This window comes from Pygoscelis adeliae, unplaced genomic scaffold (assembly GCF_000699105.1).
Source record: "Pygoscelis adeliae isolate BGI_AS28 unplaced genomic scaffold, ASM69910v1 Scaffold1, whole genome shotgun sequence".
Classification (NCBI taxonomy): Eukaryota; Metazoa; Chordata; class Aves; order Sphenisciformes; family Spheniscidae; genus Pygoscelis; species Pygoscelis adeliae.
The window spans coordinates 6,211,836-6,231,970 of record NW_008824051.1 but is presented as its reverse complement, the minus strand read 5'-3'; the positions used below and the strand labels follow the sequence as shown (position 1 = coordinate 6,231,970).

Genomic DNA, 20,135 nt, shown 5'->3' with positions numbered 1-20,135 from the left:
GTCTATGAAAAAAAAAAAAATTAAAAAAAAATCTATACAATACAAACTACACAGACCGGATTTTTACTGTAGGCCATATCAGTATTTCAAGGATTGGTACAATACCCTTATGGACTTTATATTACATCTGCCTTTAATATTTTGTTTGAAATAACACAATATACTGAAGTCTTTCTTAATTATGGAAAAACACTTCAAATTCTAAGTCTGAACATAAGAAGCCACAGTATTTTGAAGAATATTATTTGCTATACTAATATACACTATCATACCTTTCCACATGCGAACTGCAAGTCCTCTTGTAACATCCAGTAAAATAACCCTTCCAAAATCATCTGTTACTGCTGCCAAAGTGTTACACGGAGAAAGACATATTCTTTCACCATGGCGACGGGAATCTGGAAGTCCAAACCTAAAAAAGTGTCAAGCAAAAACACTAGATACCAATTTTTCTTCAGAAATAGTAAACAGAGTATCTTATAAGGACTAAGTTTGTTTGTTTTTTTAAGGTAACATAAAGGTATGGGTAAAATTAAGAGCAAAGCATGAAAAAAGTTTTTGTGCTGTCTACTGGGAGGTCTTGTAAGTCTGTTAAAGTCCTACTGAAAACCAAAGTTCAGAAACTAGGATAAGCGATTGCCTTGTCATGCATTGTCAGGCAAGGATCTCAGAGGAGTGGGTTACTTTGTAAGCCCTCTCTTATTGCCGACTAGTCTTGAGAATACTTTAAAAAAGTATCAGGAAAAACAATCAGGAATTAGTTTAGTCTTTTATCAGCTTTCTTGAAAACATTAGGCTACAACCTGTTGTTCCCATCCTCCTCTCTCCACAATCAACAGGGAAACAGGATACCTCCTAATTTTTGTGAGGGGCTTTAAACTATCTTAAGCAGTAAGCACTTCACGTGGCTTCCTTGAAGCTCTTCAGTGATGAACTTCAGGACTGATATTCGTGTACTTGTAACTGTCATTAAACTGTGCACACTGTTCTTTTACAGTAACAATGAACCCACACACTGGAAGTGAAAGAGATGAGTGATTTGTCCAGAATGATAAACTGAAATGAAACAAAGCTTAAAACAAATGACCTGCAAACTACAATCGCTGCTTCAAGTCAAGAAAAATAAACACGTTCATCAATGATGCACCTTTCAAAATAATTCAAACAACTAAAAACACAGGGGATTTAAAGCAATTGAGACAGTATGTAAAACCTACCTCACTGCCAATGGGGTCGCAGGTTCAACTTTTGGTTTCTGTTTTTGGGGAGGTTCTTCTTCATGTTTACTCTTCCAACCAAGCCAGCCACTTGCAATAGAAAAATACATTAGGAGAATCATACTAATGGTCCTAAAAATCCTCAAACTATCATGTAGCTACTAAGGCAAAAATAATTTTATTTATTTTTTTATGTTATTACCTGGCAGCATTAAATAATGCTGAAGTCAGTTTACTTGCAACTGCTAAGGCAACATGAGACAACAGCGGCTGTGAGCTACCCTGAAAGAAAGGAATAAAGTGTTTAGAAAGTCAAGAAATAGTCAGCTGTGAGCCACCCTGAAATGAAGGAACAAAGTGTTTAGAAAGCCAAGAAATAGTTCTTACACTGAACTCAACTGCAGAATAGTTTTTCAGGCCTCCTATGGACTTTCAGCTCAGAAAGCATAGCTTTAAGACTCTGCAAAATTTTAATTCATTGCCCCCAGAAAAGCCATTCTGACATCTCTTTACCATTTCAAAATCCTCCTGCAAGTCACTGGTAGCTCAGTATGTTTGTCTGCAACAGAAGTTAAAAAAACCCTGTGTATGATTTATCATGGAGAGTTAGCTGGTGTATGGCTTTGGCATCCTTGCAAATATCAACGTAAGCAGTTTTTTCATAAACATATTGGAAAAGCAAGTACAAAATCAAAATTTTGATTCTAGCATTTTCAGTCAACTTTTGATCCTGATAAGGACAGCACACACGTAGGGTCTGAATGTACAAGACACTCAGCTACATTACCATCCTTCTCCTCCAACAGAAGACGTAAGTGTACTACAGGTATCATTAAGCATAATTTGCAGTTTTCTTCTACAAGTAGTAGTTCTACTATCTGAAATCACCACAGTATACTCAGGCCGTAGGTGTACATGATCAAAGGCCAAAGGCCTCCAAAAATCCATAAGATGCATGTTTACACAATCGCAACCTAATTTTTTAAAAAACCTTAAGTTACTTAACTGGCAATAAATTAACAACTGAAAAAGTAAAAAAAAAACAAAACACTTGACTATCACATTCATTTTAAGATAAAAAATAAAGTTTCTTATTAGCAGGAACCTGTGGTAGACATTACTATCACATCTACTCCAAATCATTCCAGTTTTAGAAGATCAAGAAGAGGGGGAAATGTCAGCATAAAATGAACATAGGAATACTTCACAAATACCCACACAGAAAAGAGAAGGATTAATTAGTCAAAGTTTCAGCAAGTCAGCTTTGTAGTACATACCTCCAGGGCAAAAAAGAAACCAGTGAAAGGATTGGATCCAACTGTAACATACTGAGACATAGCAGGTGGGCTGTTTTTTATAGCTGCGTTATATCCACCTATATTGGAGGCAGTCTTCATTTGATCAAAAGGAGACAGTGTCATGATGCCTAACAAAAACATTAAAGTGAATGTTTTATACTTTCAGAACAAAGGTATGCAATTGCTCTAAAGGTCTAACTATATTCCTGCCTTCTTGACTGACCAGCCAATATTCAGAGGGAAGGGAGGAGAGCAGCTTTAACCACAGCAATTCCAAAGAACACAGCAGAAATAGCCTCATGTACTTAGGTTAATTATAAAGCATAGTTGATTTGTTTAGAAGAAAAAAAAAAAACTTCAGCAGAGTTCAACAGGAAAAACACATCTACCAAATTCACTTCACCTGCCTTGTTAGCCCCCTTCTGACCTCTTACATACTTTTGTGAAAAGGGCAGAAAAGAAATGAAGCTTACTGTCCCTCAGATCTGCCTGTCTGACAAGAACCTAGGCTTCTGCAAATTCCTCAGGAGTAAAAGTCTGAGAGCCTAGAAGTCAGTTTGTCTTTTTTGGAAAGGAGCAATCTCAAATTCTAGTTTCTTTATGTGCTAGACTCAGGAAAGACCCATACCAGTCTTAACCTGCCTGCCAGAGAGTTCTTTAACCTGGCAGAAACGGGAATAACTGCATCTGATCTAGTCTCTCTTGGCTGTTTCTTAACAAACAAGAGAGGACAAGACAGCTACAGCTGTAACACCCTTTCTCCCCTCAAGTGGAGAGGGGAGGCTCAGACTAGAAGAGAAAGTAAAATATATTTTTGACGATGGTTAATGAGATCATTCACGACAACAGCCTTCTCCCACTATTTATTTCTAGCCAGCCAGTATCACTAAGTACTCTCACCCCAGATTTAACAGCACGAAAGCATTCAGTTTCATTTAAGCCAAATATTTGAAATTAAACAGAAATGCTTACCAATACTAGCATGGTCAACAATCGTATCCACATCTTGCAAACCCCATTTTTTATAAGCTAATGGTGGAGGCTGAACATTCTCATTGCCAGATGCTGCAGCTGACAAAAGTTGATAAAACACAAAAAAATTCCTACTGAGTAAAAGGCAGAGTAACACCGTAACAGAGGGGAAAAAAATTGATGCAGTCTGAAGTCACAAAATAACCTAGTTTTAAATTAACATACATCTAAACACCAGCTGAGCTAAAATGGCCTTTTGAAATACATACCTTAATGAAATTAAAACATTCTAAAAAAATTAACTGAATAAAATTGCACATGATATTCTATCACGACTATATTTTGTGCTTGCAGAGAGTTTTGTTTTACTAGTCATTTATGGTTTAATATTCTGTACAATTTTAAAATGCTAGTACGATTTATTTCTGTCGTCTGGGCATGTTTAAGTGTAAACTCCCCTGCCAGAGTACTTGCAAAGTCAGCACATTCACTGGGTATGTAAGTGTAAGGTAAGAACAGTGGTAAAACTAAAGTGATGACTGAAACTCTTCAAAATATCTATTACAACAAACATAAATGATCAAGAATGAAAGAAGATATAGCACTCTGGGTGCAGATATTACAACTAGCTGTAAGTGCTCCTCTGCAAATGGTGATCTCTCATCGAAAGAGTAGAGCATGTTCTGGTTGTGAAAGCAGATGGGTATTTCTCATTATAGTGTCTGTCTCCTTTCTTATTTGTTGCATGATTCACAGAATATCAGTTTTAAAAGTTCTGATTTACAAGAGTTTTGCCTTCTCTTATATTCCATGGAAATGCTACCTTTTCATTAAGAGGATAAGAATAGACATTATTAGGTAGACCCAGGGAATCATTCAGCACAGCAGATCATGATCTGAGCACTACTAAAACCAGCTGTCTAGGGAAGAATATCAGAACAAGGACACATATCTGATGCTTCCTCTAAACCAGCTTCTAAAGAGACCTTCTCAGCCAGAGGTAAGCTCTAAGCACTCCGTAAACCTCCACAGCTTTCTTCTCCACTAATTTGTCAGTTTGCCTCTGAGCCCAAGCAAGCTTTTAGTATCCACATCAACCTCAGGCAAAGAATTCCACAATTTAACCTCACACTGCATAAACACCCATCCACTTTTTATTTTGAATTTACTATCATCTACCTTCATTTCATGCCACTTCATCCTGAACTGGAAGAAGGAGTGAGCAATCCATTCCTATTGGCCATCCCCATATGATTCAGAGAAGAGCTGTCTCACCAGAGTAGCATTTCCCAGTTCTTTACCACTCATCCCTTCTATGTAAGATTCAAGCCCTAGTTTAAGGGTGCTGCTGTCCCAACAGTTCCTAATGCTGTCATGCTGGCAGATCCATTGTGCTTCCCACCTACACCCAGCCTCATGATTGTCTGCTGATGTGGCCTGCTGTAGAGGAAACAAGAATCTAACAAATCTGAAGTTCAATGAGAACAACCATCAGGAAATTCGGGAGAACAATTCAGCAACAGCACCTGTTTAACGTTTTATCTTGCAGAATTGTAAGAGCCCCATACTTCTGCAATCTACCACACAATACTGTTATGTGGTCCTCCTCTCACCCCAGGAAAGTGACTCTGTTTCCAAATTAGAGTATAAACAGGCACTATACTAAAGGAACAGGATCAAAGGCTGCACAATCAAACAAAGTATCAAAAGCTCTCAGGCATTAACACAAAGAGCAGTGACCACTATCGATGTCAGCATCACAGCATTATCCCTTCCCACAAAGTCCTAATGGAGAAGAAAAGCATTTCACTGACAGTGAAACCAGCATCCTGACGTGCTAAGAAGCACCTTAGCAGCATGCTGTGGGTTAACCCCAGTGGGCACCTAAGCACCATACAGCAGCTCACTCCCTCCCTCCTAGTGAGATGGGGAGAGAATTGAAAGAGTAAAAGTGAGAAAACTTGTAGGCTGAGAAAAAGACAGTTTAACAGGTAAAGCAAAAGCTCCACGTGCAATCAAAGCAAAATAATGAATTCATTCACCACCTCTGATCAGCAGGGAGGTGTTTAGCCGTTTCCAGGAAAGCAGGGCTCCATCACGCATGACAGTTACTCGGGAAGTCAAACACCATAACTCTGAACATTCCCCCCTTCTGCTTTCTTCCCCACTAGCTTTTATTGCTGGGCACGACATTATATGGTACGGGATAGCCCTTTGGTCAGTTGGGGTCAGCTGTCCCAGCTGTGTCCCCTCCCAATTTCTTCTGCCCCCCCAGCCTGCTCACTGGCGGGACAGTGAGAAACAAAAAAGAGACCTTGACACTGTGTAAGCACTGTTCAGCAACAGCTAAAACATCAGTGTGTTATCAACACTGTTTTCATCACAAATCCAAAACACACCACCATACCAGCTACTATGAAGAAAATTAACTCTATCCCAGCCAAAACCAGTATACAGTATTGTGGTGAGAACGTACAAGACAATGCTACTCGGACAACGTGTGCTCCGAGAACATTTTCTATAGAGGAAGAAATTTCCTTGTATGCAGTAGATGCCTATATATTGACGGACAAGCAAGGAAGATCCAAATTTCACCTTGATTTGATATTTAACAAACGTAAGTAAATTTCATGTAAAGTACTATTAACAGAGTCAGAAATAAACATTTCCTCTCAAACGTACCTCTTGCTACCTGATTGCGACATGCACGAAGGGACTGAAAGAGACTGAAACCATCAATTGTCACAATTGCTGCTGGGTACAAGATACTTAGTTCTTCATTCTGTGGAAGAAAATGAGAGAAGGGAGACAAAAAAAAAAACCAAACCACTGTTACTGTTGTAACAGCTTCTTTTCTGGCTTTTTATACTATTAACTACACGAAGATGAGGATTACATACAGAGAGTTAATATCTAACAAGCCCCAGGCAACAGAATAAGGCAAAACTACAGAAATCCAGTGTTAGACCATCCAATATATGAATAAGTTATTTAGGCACATAATTTTATATTTTTGTCTTCTTTCAATGGCATTTATGTTTGCTTAATATATTTTATGGCTTACAGAGAAAACACAAAAGTTACAGCAGCTTGCGAAGGCCACTGAAAAGCAGGTTTATCTAGAATGCAAGTATCAAGGTTTTATGAGCCAAATTCTGAAACTGGATTAGCGCCTGAATTACCACTTGGGCACATAAATGCTAATTTGATGATATAAATTCAAGACTCAAATGCCTTAATGCTTCTGTATTTCAAAACTGATCCCAAAATGTCATGCTAAATCACATGAGCATTTGTATAAAGCAAACTTGGAAATTTCTGTAACTTCATTAGTTTTCTGCATAAAGCATGCCAACTCAGCCAAGAGCAAAGAAAGCTGGCTTTTCTGCTAAATAGCTTGAGCTCTACAAGAGCCTTCTCTGCAGGAAATACTCATAATGGCATGCAGGTTCCTAGCACTATCTCCTATAAAGATTGTTTTAATTTTCAGCTATCTTCTCTGTGAAATAATTAAGATAAGTTCTTATGAAAGAGTACGTATAGCTCTTGGCACCTGCCAAGTTGCATTTTCTCCTTTCATCCATACATTATTGTATTTTGTGCACGTTAATGAATAAACAGGAAATGAATGAAGCCTTCCTTTGCAAGGTTACCACAGAGAAAAAGAGAACAAATGCATAGAGCTAACTAAATACTCAAAAAAATAAAAAGAAACTCTGAATCCTCAAACTATACAGGCATGAATACTTCTAGAACAAGAAATCCAGAGTCTCTTGTTCTAAGGAATTGTCCACCCATCAAAAACTGGTAAAGGACACAGAGGATTCACAGAGAAGACTACCTTCCATACCCCATAACACTGCCACTTCGCTTTTGAAATAATCTGACAAAACCTGTTCTGTGACACCAGGATGCCTGGGAATTTCATAGGTTCTGCACTTAAGCTGTAGGACAGGATCTTCATTTAAAAGCTGTGCAAGAAGCAGTACTCCACTCTAGAAGAAAAAGAATAATAAGCATGAACATTTTTCTCCCTTTTCTTAGGGAAGGCAAAAAGCACTATCTGCAGAAGAAATAGATGTTTATTACAATAGCTTGCTTGTGGGCCTGCCATGCTGAGAAACATACCTCAGTGTAAAAACGAACATAGCCAGACGTGAAGCCAACCACAATGCAGGTCCAGTCAGGACGGCCTGTGGAACTCCTGTTTCACAAAGATATACTAGAAATTAAAAACAAATCCTGCTCTAAGCTGTAGACATACAAAAGAGTAATGGAAAAAGACTGATGATGCATATACACAAGAATACCAATCCTTACCTCTTCTGACTTGCCAGTGGGATACACAATACACTACTCACACATTCACTAGAAACAGAAAGATAAAACTAGTAAGCATATTTGTTCTCCAGTTGTGAAGTTTTGCTCTACGCAAGAGATATTGAGTCAGCATTTTAATATTTTAACAGTATATTAATGCAGCACACAATTTATCAAATTCATACTAAAAAGGCAAAACACACCTTTTCATTTTAAAGACATTTTCAATTACAAGTTCAAGAGTGCCCAAGTAGATTGCATGAGTGCTTATTACACCTTGTTAATGTTGTCCTTCATCACTCACAGACCGATATTCTGCCAGTACTCTTCAGTAAAGATTCAAGTTAAAGCTCATGTACCTAAAGGTAAATAATTTTTTTCTGATCTATAATGATATACCAAGAACAACCACTATTTTAAAAAACAACTGAACTATACTTATCAAAATAAATTTTTGAAATACATTACGCAATTAGGTAGATTTTATATCCATTGCATTTCACCACTTTATAATTTGAGAGCATTTGAAGAGCTAACATGGTCTTCCCAGTTAATGTAATAACTGAGCATGCTCAATGCATGGCAGGCAAAGCATGCAGAAGGCAAGCAGATGAGCAGGCCTCGATACCTCAAAACAAAAGTTATTTAACTGTTACCACGATAGAAAGTTTTACACTGTCTGGGGAGACAGAAGCAGTACAGAGGTTTTATGAAAAGGCATATAAACTCAAGACGACATCCCAAGCAGCACTTAAAGCATAAATGCCTGCAGTACTGTTGATTATTTGCATTTCAGGTCACCTCCATTCCCCAAGGAGTGATTAAATAACCAGGCTAGCTAATTACAGAAAAAAAGTTTTCTAAATGCAAGTCTGACATGAGTTGCAATTCAATTACAACTTCAAAGCAATGTTAAATATCTCACTGATTTCTCATCTTCCAACAGCAAAGCTTAGCCACCACAGAACGTTATCAGTTGAAGGCAACTTTGGGCAAAAAAAGAAGTCAAGTCTTTCGACAATCTGACAGTAATTGCCATATTTACACTTCCACAGAAATAGAACCCTCACCTACGGGAAACACTTGCAAGCCTTAAATCAAGATGTAGTGAATATAACTGTGTCTATCTAAAGAAAGCTACCTGTTCCATATGATAGTGTCTCTGGGGCTGTAACAGCAGTAAGGAACCAACCCCCAAACAGAATTTCTTTTCCTTTTTTTTTTTTTAATAAAAGATGACACGGTAATTTCAGTGGTAGCATGGGGGGGAAAAAAACTTGAGATGCACATAAAACAGTTTAAATGTGTGGCAGCAGCAGGTTTATAAAAAAGCATTATAATTTTTACAGATTGGAGAGAGTCTGATAAAGTCAACACCTCCTGCAGCATAACAGAAGGTTGAAGCCAACAGGGAGCATGTTCAAAGGCAGACAGCAACTCAAGGCTGCAAACTTAATAACAAAATGCAAAATCCTCTTCCATATGGGAGATTCGAGAAAGCATCTGTCTGGTTATTTGAAGACAGACCAAGCAGAAATATTGTATAAATACCAAATGCATGACCAAAGCAAATTTTCCAAGTCCACTAAATGACTTGGAGCCCAAAACCATTTCTAAAAGTGACTGAAACACGTAAGAGGATATTTACAATGGAGGTAAAAAAAATGAAAAGCATACATGAAGTTCACTGCATCTCAAAAGATGAACGCTTTTTCTATCACATGAATGTTGCTCACTGCTTATAATTTGGAGTGACTTCTTGATCAGAGAGATGACTTTATATTTGCTTGAGGTTTTGAAAATTAAAAGAAGTATTTCTAAAACAACTTCATACATTTCCAGTTGCAACATCCCCTAACAAAATTTCGTCTCTATTATAAAAGTAGATTTTCAAAAGGGGTACATATACTTTTTTCTTTCTAGAATAGGAACTTATAACAAGCATGATAACCCAGATCTATTAAAATATCTACATTATATGCAAGTACACTGATTTGCACACATAGTACCTCTGATAATTTGTATGAACTTTCCCTGAGCTATCACACCATGCATGAAGCGACCTTTGCAGACAATGTTTCTGATCATCCAGGTTACTCCATTCCTGTTTTCAACATTAAAATGCATAAGACCCTGAGTGCACTTGGATGAAAGCAAAAAAAAAAAAAGTACAAGTAAAAAGCATATGCTAATTATTAAACGTGAAAATGACATTTTAATCACAGTTGCATTTCAACACCTACCCTTCTTCAACATTCAGAGAGCCACTCCAGCCAACGGCATATTGCATTTCCTCTTTTCCCTTGTCACTCTGCTTCCATTTAGCTGCCATTAAGAACAAAAACACCATCTATAAAACTGTAATGTCTTGCCTCTCGCAGATGTAGTTCTATCCCTAATCCTTCTCTTCTGTACGATACATCCTACCACACTTAGATTAAGTACCAGTTACAAAGCTTGAAGACCATAAAAATAACACTACATTTTTTCAGTGACTTCTCTAAAGAACTCCCATGTTTGCTTAGAAATTTACATGGAACAACATACCACTGAAATTCTGAAATGTCTAGTTTTGTTTAAGAAGGTTTATACAGTAATATCTACTTCATCAAATTTTAAAAGGTGGAATTCTTGAAACAGGAATCCTTAGGAGAAAAGTACTAAGCAAGGGCAAACTTCTTCTGGGATGATTACTGAAGATGAGCTTAAACAAATAGAAAATTTTAATTTTAACCCCCCAAGACGGACACACAAATCCTACATTAAATCTGACAATTTTTAATCATCCCATCATAATCAAGGTTAGAAAATGCTACACTTTGTTATTCACGGGGTGCTATTACAGATGACATTTGATTGTTGAATCATCTCCCAGGTGCCAATGGACAACTTAAAAAATTAGTGTTGTGTGCCTTTTGTCTGACACGTAAAACCTGAGGCACAGGGACACTTCTGCCATTGTGTGGGAAGTTGCCACTGTGCAGTTCAGCAGAAGCAGTTCTCTAGCAGGTGAGCTAAATCTTCTCCTTATTCTTGATCCAATAGGAACTTTCTGAGGAATATTGCTATCTTTTCATTTTCTGTGAAAAATTAGTGACTAACCTACATCAGTTTTGGAACACACAACTTTGCAGGGAATGACACATGCAGCATGACAACTCAATGCAATCTGCCTAATTAGGCAACTCTGAGCTTCAAGAGCCTGTTTTTGTTTTAAAATGGTAAAATATTCCCCATGTCAGAAGCTTTCCCTTCATCATGCTCACATGCCACCAACTGCAGCTGTTAATAGCACCAGCACCCTAGGCAACAGCACATATGTAAACAGCAGCTGGCTGATCAGTGTTCATATATTACTAAGGGTAGCCTTAAAAGAGTTCTGAGAGCCCTACTTTAGAGTAAAATATAAAGCCACCCATTCTTCAAGATGGAGAAGAATTTTCTATCAAAGGTGGAAATCTTAAAAAACAATCCACCTCAATACTCCCTCCTCCAAGTGACACTGGCTCAGTTAGCTCATTTTTTTCAAGGGAAAAGAAAAATAAGGTCAAATATTTCTTAATGGCTAAAATTAATACAAGAGTTTTGTTTTGCTTATTGAGCACAATTAATGTCAATATCTCTGAGCATCTCAAACAACTGGGTAGTTACAGTATATATTAAAATTTAATTATTTGTGATAAAATAGTTTTCTCAGATCAAAATATAGCTGAGAAGTAAAGACAAAACAACTTACTTGCCAAGCAATACCTAGAAAATGCATGATGTGTACTACAAAACACTCCAAAATTCCTGAAGGTACGACTTGGGGGTGAGCAGGTGGGGTGGGGGATGACGACACAATCTTGTCCTGATTACTATTAAATGTACTAGTACATATACTTAGTAGAATGTATACTTACGCACTAAAAAGACTGCTTTCTGTTCATTAGCTATTACCATCAGGTCATTTGTTGGTGACAAGGACAACACACAGTCCTGAAGCCAGTAATTTCTCTGGTTCTTGGAAGTAGATTCCTCTTCTTCCTACAGGTGAAGTTTTAATCAATATATGCAACAACTTTAAAACGCAGAAGCACTTGCAAGATTTGTAACAACATTTTGGCTTGCTCTCAATACCAGCGCCAAATGGACTATTACCTACCAAGTCACTAGAGCTCCAACTTGCATGAAAAGCCATGAGAAATGCATCAACCTTGCGCTAATTCTATCTGCATGTTTACAAAACAGAACACAAAGAAGGAGTCATCACTAACTCTACTCCTCAAAATCTTCTCCTTTCACCAAAGGGACACTAGAAGAATGAGACTTAAAGTTTTATTATTATTGATTAGAGACTGGAGAGAATCTCTTTAGTTATTCTCATCATAATCCATACTCAAAATAAACAATTTATTCAAGCTTATACACTGACCAGCACTGAGTAAATATATGCACATATGAAGAAAGTAACTAAGCTGGCATTCACACTAAAGCCTCATGGTAACATGTGACAGGGTATCATCATGTGCCTTTCCACGACAAGGAACTTTACAAAGCAACAAATCAAACTAAGAAGTACCAAATTTTAAGGGTTTAATGATTAGTAAGTTAGACACCATCATTACATATAAAAGCAAAACGATTGCATCTTTTTTTCCTCTGAACAACAAGCCAAATATTTCACTGAAGAACAAACATGGGTAGCTCCTGCTACTACTCCGTCCTCTAGTACCTCAAAGCAGCTTTAGGCAAACAAAAAGCCTAGCAACTTCAGTGTGATCATTTTCTGATCTGTGCAATTTATTCTGTTGTAATAAAGTTGCATGTACTTGAAAATATACACACCTACTCCAGGCACGGAAAAAAACCTGTAAGAAGAATTTACATATCATACTCATAATCAACTATTTGTTATATTTATTACCTTTCATAAGGTTGTACCATAAAAACAGTCACTTTGTGCACACAAGAATACCCTGTATGTCCATCATAAAGTCTACATTAGCACAGTACAAATATTCAGCTACCTATCTTTGTCCACACTATCACTTGCTTTGTGCGAGACGACATCCTATTTTCACATCATTTTTGTCTGTCAATGGATACCAAGTTCTATAGCAACACATTTTCCCTAATCACTGACATATTTCAAAACTTCATAAAGAGGTGACGAAGTTCACTGGGATACTCATGACAACTTTAACTCCTCATGGCAGAGATAAATATATCATGTGTAAAAACACATAACCAAAACCCAAAGAAAATCCTTTTAGTAGTTTTTAATGTAATGATTTTCAAACTGAGGAAAAAAGAAACAGAAGTGAAAGGCTTCTCTAGGGATTATCTGCATGCATAAGCAAAGAACTTGAAATCTAAATACGTAAAATATGGCCATCTCATGTTAGTGACAAAAATAACCTAAGACTTAAAACAGGAAAAGCACTGAACTTGTCAAAAGAAACTACTTTAAAAGGTGAAAGACAGAATTATTAAAATCAGCATTTAAGACAGGATTTCAACATCACCATCCCTACAAAATAGCTAATCAGTTCTCCATAAAAAGACACTTCATTGAAGAAAAGAAAATTTTTAATTTTTCTTAATTTTTAATGCCTTCTTAAAAGTTGCTGTGTTCCATGAAATAGATGCTTGTCCAAGTGACTTGAGCAATTCCAAAAAAAGGTGCATTTTACATCAACTATAATGCAAATCAACCAACAGTTAAACATTTTAAAAATGGAATTAATTGTTATATTATACTGATAGTTCTCAACTGCGTGCTGCACTGATGCACTCTCATTTTGGTGTGTGTTCAGACATACAGATTCACATATTTATATGCTTCTACACAGAACAACCTGTTTGCTGTGGATCACAGTTCATTCCTTCTGAAGAGTTTGACCTGGAACCACTAACAACTTTGGAAGAAAACAAGTAAGGAGGGGAAAAGGAGGCCTTTAGCAAGAAGGGTGTGAACTACCTGGCAGAAGACCTTTGACATGTTAAAGAGTGAAAAAGAAGACAATTTCAATTTAGCAACACCTGCTGGCTCTATCAAATTACAACATAAGTAGTAAAGAAAGCATTTGTTCTCCTCATTAAGGAACTTAGAAACTTTACAGCACATCTTACAAAGATGTGGCCTGAGAAACACACTCATTTCATGGCAATTATAGGGGAGCTGAATACTCATCCTATTTAAAAGTTTTTATACTCTTATTATTCCCTGACATCAGCATCAGTGATTCATCCCTGGGAGACACCATGCTCATTTCTCACCTCAGCTGAAAAATCTGTTTCCCTGCTGAAGTAAGTAGTTACAAGGATAGTGCCCAACTCCTTGGGCATACTTCCTGCATACTGAGATACAGACAGCAGATAAGAGTTTTGTTAGTAAGGTGAGGTCTGGATTCCTCAGTCTACCCCCTTAGCTCTCTAATGGGGAATTAACCAAGCAATTCTGTTTAGATGATTCATTCAGGTGCAGAGGATTTCTACACAGACAGCTTCCCTAACATTTTATGCAAGTCAGCTGGCAGCTAGAAGTCTCAGCCTTACCAACAATTATAGACTAGCCATGTTATTCTTAGTTGAACTAGTTGGACAGACAGATGTTTTTCCCCCTTTAAAGAGCAATTGTGCTGCCCCATCCTACATATGTAATTTGATCCCTCCTGTAATACCATCCGCACATCACAACATAAAAGTAGTACTACGTGATCATTAGAAAGCTGCTTGTGTCAGTGGTTCATGATTTAGGAGTCTTTGATTTATATTAATTCATGCTAGATTATTGTAACTCCACTGCCATGCCCTACTGCCTCTGGCTAGCTATAGGACAAAACAAAGATACCCTCAGCTACAGCAGCACAGAAAGATGTGTATATACTCTAGTGAGAAAAAACCTACAGAATACAAGAATATGAGTAATTATCACAATAGGTAACATCCAAGCAATATTTAGAAACAATTACAGGAGCAAGGGACAAACAAGCAGTCACATTTAAAACACTGGTCAAGATCCTTCTTGCCCAGGTGATAACTATATAGGAGGAAAAAAAAAAAAAACACCACACACACAAACAAGTGGAAAAGTCTTTTCGAATAGACAAGTTAGCAAGGAAAACTCATATATATGAACTTACAGGTTCTTGTAATTCTGCTTCATCCCAGGCTCCCCAGCCATCATCTTCCCAGCTTGTTGATTTGCCTGCTTTAAGTGGAAGAGATTTGTCACATGAATACAGCATAGGCAATGAAAAATACAATCAAAAAGGATTGCTGGTGGTTGTTTTCCTTTCCCCGCCAAAGCATAACAACTTTGTTTATGGCAGATACTAAATGAGTGAGTACAACACATCATTGATCCTTCAACAGGGCCTCTCTGCACTTTACTAGAAGAAATTGTTCAACCAGATTTGTCTCTTCTCAGTTTCTCCACAGCCATTTCAAGAGAGCCAATACATATTTCTAGTTTTATACAGCAAGCTGAAGCAAAGAGTGAGGGCATAAGGGGGGGAACCCTACATGTCCACTTGACAAAAACTTTCTCCAGCAAGTACAGAGACCTAAGGCCTCACTGCAAAATTTAAGCTTTAGCCTGATTTATCTAATTGTTACTACTCAACAGAAGCCCCATCTTGTACATATCAGGCAGCTACAGAGGGGAAGTAAGGGGACAGCAAGCTCTCTCTAACCCCTCAGGACTTTGTGTCCCTGTCCCCAGATATCTTACTGACTTAAGACGACCTGTAACACACCACAAGAACCACATATGCACAATTTTATGTATAGAAATACTATTTCTTATAAGTAAAATATCTTCCTTTCCATAATGATGGATTTTGGGTTAGTTTAAGTCAGTTGCAGGATCAACCAGTAGCAACATAAGTTCATTTTAACAGGACATGGAAATTCATCTGTGACAACAAAACACCTGAGCGCAGGATAATGCGCATCCCACCACCACCATTCCCAAAGGAGCCAAAGCAAAAGCTGAAGCTGTGGCCTCCGAGGGGAAAATGAGGACAAGGACCTTTGCTATTCACCTCTTTGCAAGACAACACAGAGGAGAATTAACGAGACACTGCTCAGTTTCAATTATGTCATTCAGAAACCTCAGAGAAACCACAAGCTTACAAAATACCTCAAACACCTGAGAAAACGGAGATTCACAGAGACAGGCTTACTTTTCAGTTGTCTTACAAGAGTTAATATATTAGCCATATAGAAAACATCTGAAATTCTTTAACCTAAAAATACAGAATTTGATGTGAATGTAAAAGCCTATGCGAAAGGTAATTATGCACAGGCATTTACTAGTAAAAGATGTACAATTCTCAAACACCACCATCATCGGGACCCTCAATAAGTCGATAAGCATCCCTGTAGTTCAGTAGAAAAGCCAAGCACTGACTTCCATCCAGAAGCACTAACGTGAAATCTGAAGCAGTAACATCAATGAGACTTCAAGACTTTTCAAGGATTTCTTTCAAGTTTTTCATTAACTGATGTCATGGCTACCTTTACTTTAAGAAGAAGTTTAAAAGCCATTTCTCAAATTAGTTTGAATTTAGTTTTAGACAAGCAAGATTTTGCCATTTTGGGTGGTCACACAGTATGGATAAAAAGGCTTGTATCACAAACACTCCAATTTTATTGGGTCTAAAAACTATGGTTCCTTTGCCACCAAACAAAGCAAGGCAGAATCCAGGACAAGAAAACAGAAATCTGTATTGTCTACTCAGGCAGATTTTTAACTTTTGTCTAGCCAATGAAGACAAAAAAACTTAAAAAAATATTTTAGCTTAAGAAAGAAACTTTCCACCAATGCTGTTGAGAAGGTATTTCACAAGACTGTAGAAGACAAAATGCCCACTCCACGAATAACCTTTGTTAGAACTGAAAGGTCTGTATCATCTACAAAATGGGTGAGTCAGTTTTACTGCATCATCATCAATGCAGATCTGACTGCACTGTTATTTCAGGCATAACTATATAAGCGACAAGCTTCCAAGGGTCACGGTCTCATCTGGTATTTGAGGTTGAGAATTTTCCAGTGTACAAATATATAAAGGAGAATTATGGCAAATACTTTGAAATATAAACTGCAAGAAGAAAGCAGTAACTAACTTCAATGTTTAGTTTAAGTTAGGTAACAAAATTCTACTTCTGTTTGCATTTTATTATCTCAAAAGGCAATAAAATCTCCTTCCTGTAAAATTCGCGGGGGAAAGGAATCTGTCAGTGTGCCACAGTCCAGAGACAAACATAACCATATCCAAGAAACACAGTCGGGGCCAATGCCTTCCCCTACAGCACAGAGCAGACCAACCTTTCCAAGAAACCTCAGCCACTTCAATTCTGAGACTAAACACCCAACATAAAACTTCAACTGTGAGGATTCTTGCTGCCTCTTTGTGAATAGCTACATTTTCATGGTTGATGTCATCTTCCTCGGATGAAGCTAGATCAATCAAAAAAGGATGGAAAAATGAGGTAATGCTGAGGCATCATCCCACTGATGAAGCTGCAGCGATCTTTCAAAACTGTGACCCGCTCTGCAAAGCCAGCATGTCCTCCAGCTTACAAGGGTTTACAAGCTTGCTCTTTCATACCCAGCCTCCACATTGTATAGACTGCCCCTACATGCACTAATCATGTATTTCTCAAGCCCCTGCACGCGTTCTTTCCTTCTTCCCATACATTAATTCTTTTTAAAAAAAGAAATTAAGTTAAAAATAAAATTGTTTCCTTATCCATTTCATTCAGACACTTCACCTATGCAATGGCTAGTGAAGCAGAGTATTAAACAATGGACAACTAATCTCTGAAACAATGGACAGAGAAGCAACAGAGGGATACACCTGTAATACTTTAACTCAAAGCACACTGTTATTCACCTGTGCCAATGAATTACAAAACATCCCACAGAAGCTGTCAGCTTGCAGACACTTTCCCATCCACCTGTACCTGACTGTGTCAGTCAAGTGAGAGATGACACAGGATCTAAGTTCTGTCTACAATGAAGATTTTGAAGAAATACCCCACCATTTCCTTTAGTAACATTACAGATTAGAACTAGCAACTGTGGAATGAAAGACATTATCTAGTAACCAAAATGTAAACACACCCTAAACAGTTCTTGACTTGCAACGTATTCATTTTTTCCAGTCCACTGTTGGGAAAAAAAAATCAAGCTTCCCTGTGCAAATCTACATTTCTATTCATCTCCATCTCTGACTAGTAGTAGATGTCTGGTAAACTGTTCTCCCTATTTTTGATAAAGCAGCAGCAATATGTCAGATTTTGCTTTACTGGGGAGACTGCAAAAATAAAAGTTCATCTACTGGGTCTACAAAAACCACATCGCTTTAATTTGAAGCACATAGCATTAAAGCTCCATCATCAGCACATTTGAAACCTTAGAGCTGCTTTAAATGCTGCACACTTGCAGCATTGCTGCTAATGTATAAGAAAATTCGTTTCAAGCATATTTATCATAATCTTAAGACCCAAAAGAATAATTTCTACTGATAAGCATGTTTTGTTTAAAAAAACAAGAACAGAAAGAGAAACCTTAGCAACCGATCTAGACCAATGAGGTCTAATTGGCATTTAACAGGTCAAATTCAATATGAAAGATGTTTTTACTCAGTCTAAGATATCCTCCCCAAATCGCAGAACCTCTCTTGGAGCATAGAAAACTGCCAGTGTCCTCCCTTCCAGAGCATCATGATGACCTGGGGCAGGCAGCAGAAGCCTTTCCCTCCTGCCCTCACCTCTATGTTCCAGTTTTATGCAGCAGGTACCAGAGGACACAGTTGGCATGGCTTGCCTAGAAGACTTTATGCTTGCCCAAGTGGGAGAGCATGTGTTGAAAACTGGACCCCCAAAGCCACAAAGGTCAAACTACCCGTACCTACATTGATATATAGCTTTAAGACAAGCACATTTATGTTTATAGACTATTTTTTTAAAGTAAATAAGAAAAATTTCAACTCATACACAAGCCAATAATTTGTCCTCAACAGTTTTTAGATTACTGGCCATGAAGTATCAAGCTGCATCAGCCAAAAAACTATTATGTACACTCATTGTACATATAAAAATGATAAATAAAACCAAATCATGCATCAATTTGTTTCATATCTCAATGTACTGGTTTTGGCTGGGATAGAGTTAATTTTCTGGTATGGTGCTGTGTTTGGATTTGTGATGACACAAACACACCAACGTTTTAGCTATTGCTGAAAAATGCTTACACAGCATCAAAGCCTTTTCTGTTTCTTCCACTGCCTTGCAGCAAGTGGGCTGGTGATGTGCAAGAACTTGGGAGTGGACAAAGGACAGCTGACCCCAACTGACCAAAGGGCTATCCCTTACCACATGATGTCATGCCCAGTGATAAAACCTGGGGGAGAGAAGGAAGGGGGGGTGTGTGTGTGACATTCAGGCATTTGTCTTCCCAAGTAACTGTTACACATGATGGAGCCCTGCTTTCCGGGAGGTGGCTGAACACCTGCCTGCCGATGGGAAGTAAGGAATGAATTCCTTGTCTTGCTTTGCTTGTGTATGCAGCTTTTGCTTTACCTGTTAAACTGTCTTTATCTCAACCCACAAGTTTTCTCACTTTTACCTTTCCAATTCTCTTCCCCATCCCACTGTAGGGGGAAGTGAACGAGCGGCTATGCGGTATTAGCTGCCTACCGGGGTTAAACCATGACACTTAATTGCACGTGTGTAGTTTGCTGGGCTTATGATCTTCCAGCTTGTTTCCCATCCATGCTTTAAGAATTTATAAAATTAAGTAATAATGCAAGAAATGATTACTTATTAAGTGCAAGAGTTTCAGATTTTTTTTCCATGTATATTTACTACAATTCTGATACCTCTGGATTGCATAACAAGTGAAGAAATAGAAGCAGTTTCTTTCCTCTTCAGGCCAATGAATTTTAGAAATAGTTCAGAATCTTGCTACTCAGTAATCATAGGCCATTTATTTCCAAAGCTTCTCCGACATGGAGACTGACAAATATATTAGGTTGTTTTGCCAGCATTATTAGGAAGCCCCTTTTGAGATTAATATTACATTTGTTTTCTCTTATCACTTCAGATATCCATAAATGGAAAAAAAAAGTGACACTCAAACTAAGTTAGCTCGCTAATCTGAAAAAGAACCACTTGCGCAATTTCTCTTCCTTTAGATGGTCACAATTGCTTTCAACAGAATAAAAGACAACTAAGTTAAAAATAATCCAGGTACTACATAAATTCTAAAGTAATGCTGCAAATTTCCATGGCTTACAGTTGTAACTTAACTCCAAAAACAACGCTTGAGGTACCA

At 37.7% G+C, this 20,135-nt stretch overlaps 1 protein-coding gene across 1 annotated transcript in view; it reads right to left on the bottom strand.

Annotated features, from left to right (window-relative positions):
* Positions 1-20,135, bottom strand: part of RAB3GAP2 (RAB3 GTPase activating protein subunit 2 (non-catalytic)) — a 110,512-nt gene that overhangs the window by 24,784 nt on the left and 65,593 nt on the right. Inside the window, exons 4-16 of the mRNA XM_009333709.1 lie at positions 17,124-17,255; positions 14,935-14,999; positions 11,710-11,833; positions 10,051-10,132; positions 7,808-7,855; positions 7,616-7,691; positions 7,381-7,482; positions 6,170-6,269; positions 3,488-3,586; positions 2,495-2,643; positions 1,420-1,499; positions 1,218-1,307; positions 273-412 (exon numbers count right to left, since the gene is read on the bottom strand). Coding sequence (XP_009331984.1) covers positions 273-412; positions 1,218-1,307; positions 1,420-1,499; positions 2,495-2,643; positions 3,488-3,586; positions 6,170-6,269; positions 7,381-7,482; positions 7,616-7,691; positions 7,808-7,855; positions 10,051-10,132; positions 11,710-11,833; positions 14,935-14,999; positions 17,124-17,255 — 1,287 coding nt within the window. The remainder of the gene's footprint in view (positions 1-272; positions 413-1,217; positions 1,308-1,419; positions 1,500-2,494; positions 2,644-3,487; positions 3,587-6,169; positions 6,270-7,380; positions 7,483-7,615; positions 7,692-7,807; positions 7,856-10,050; positions 10,133-11,709; positions 11,834-14,934; positions 15,000-17,123; positions 17,256-20,135) is intronic.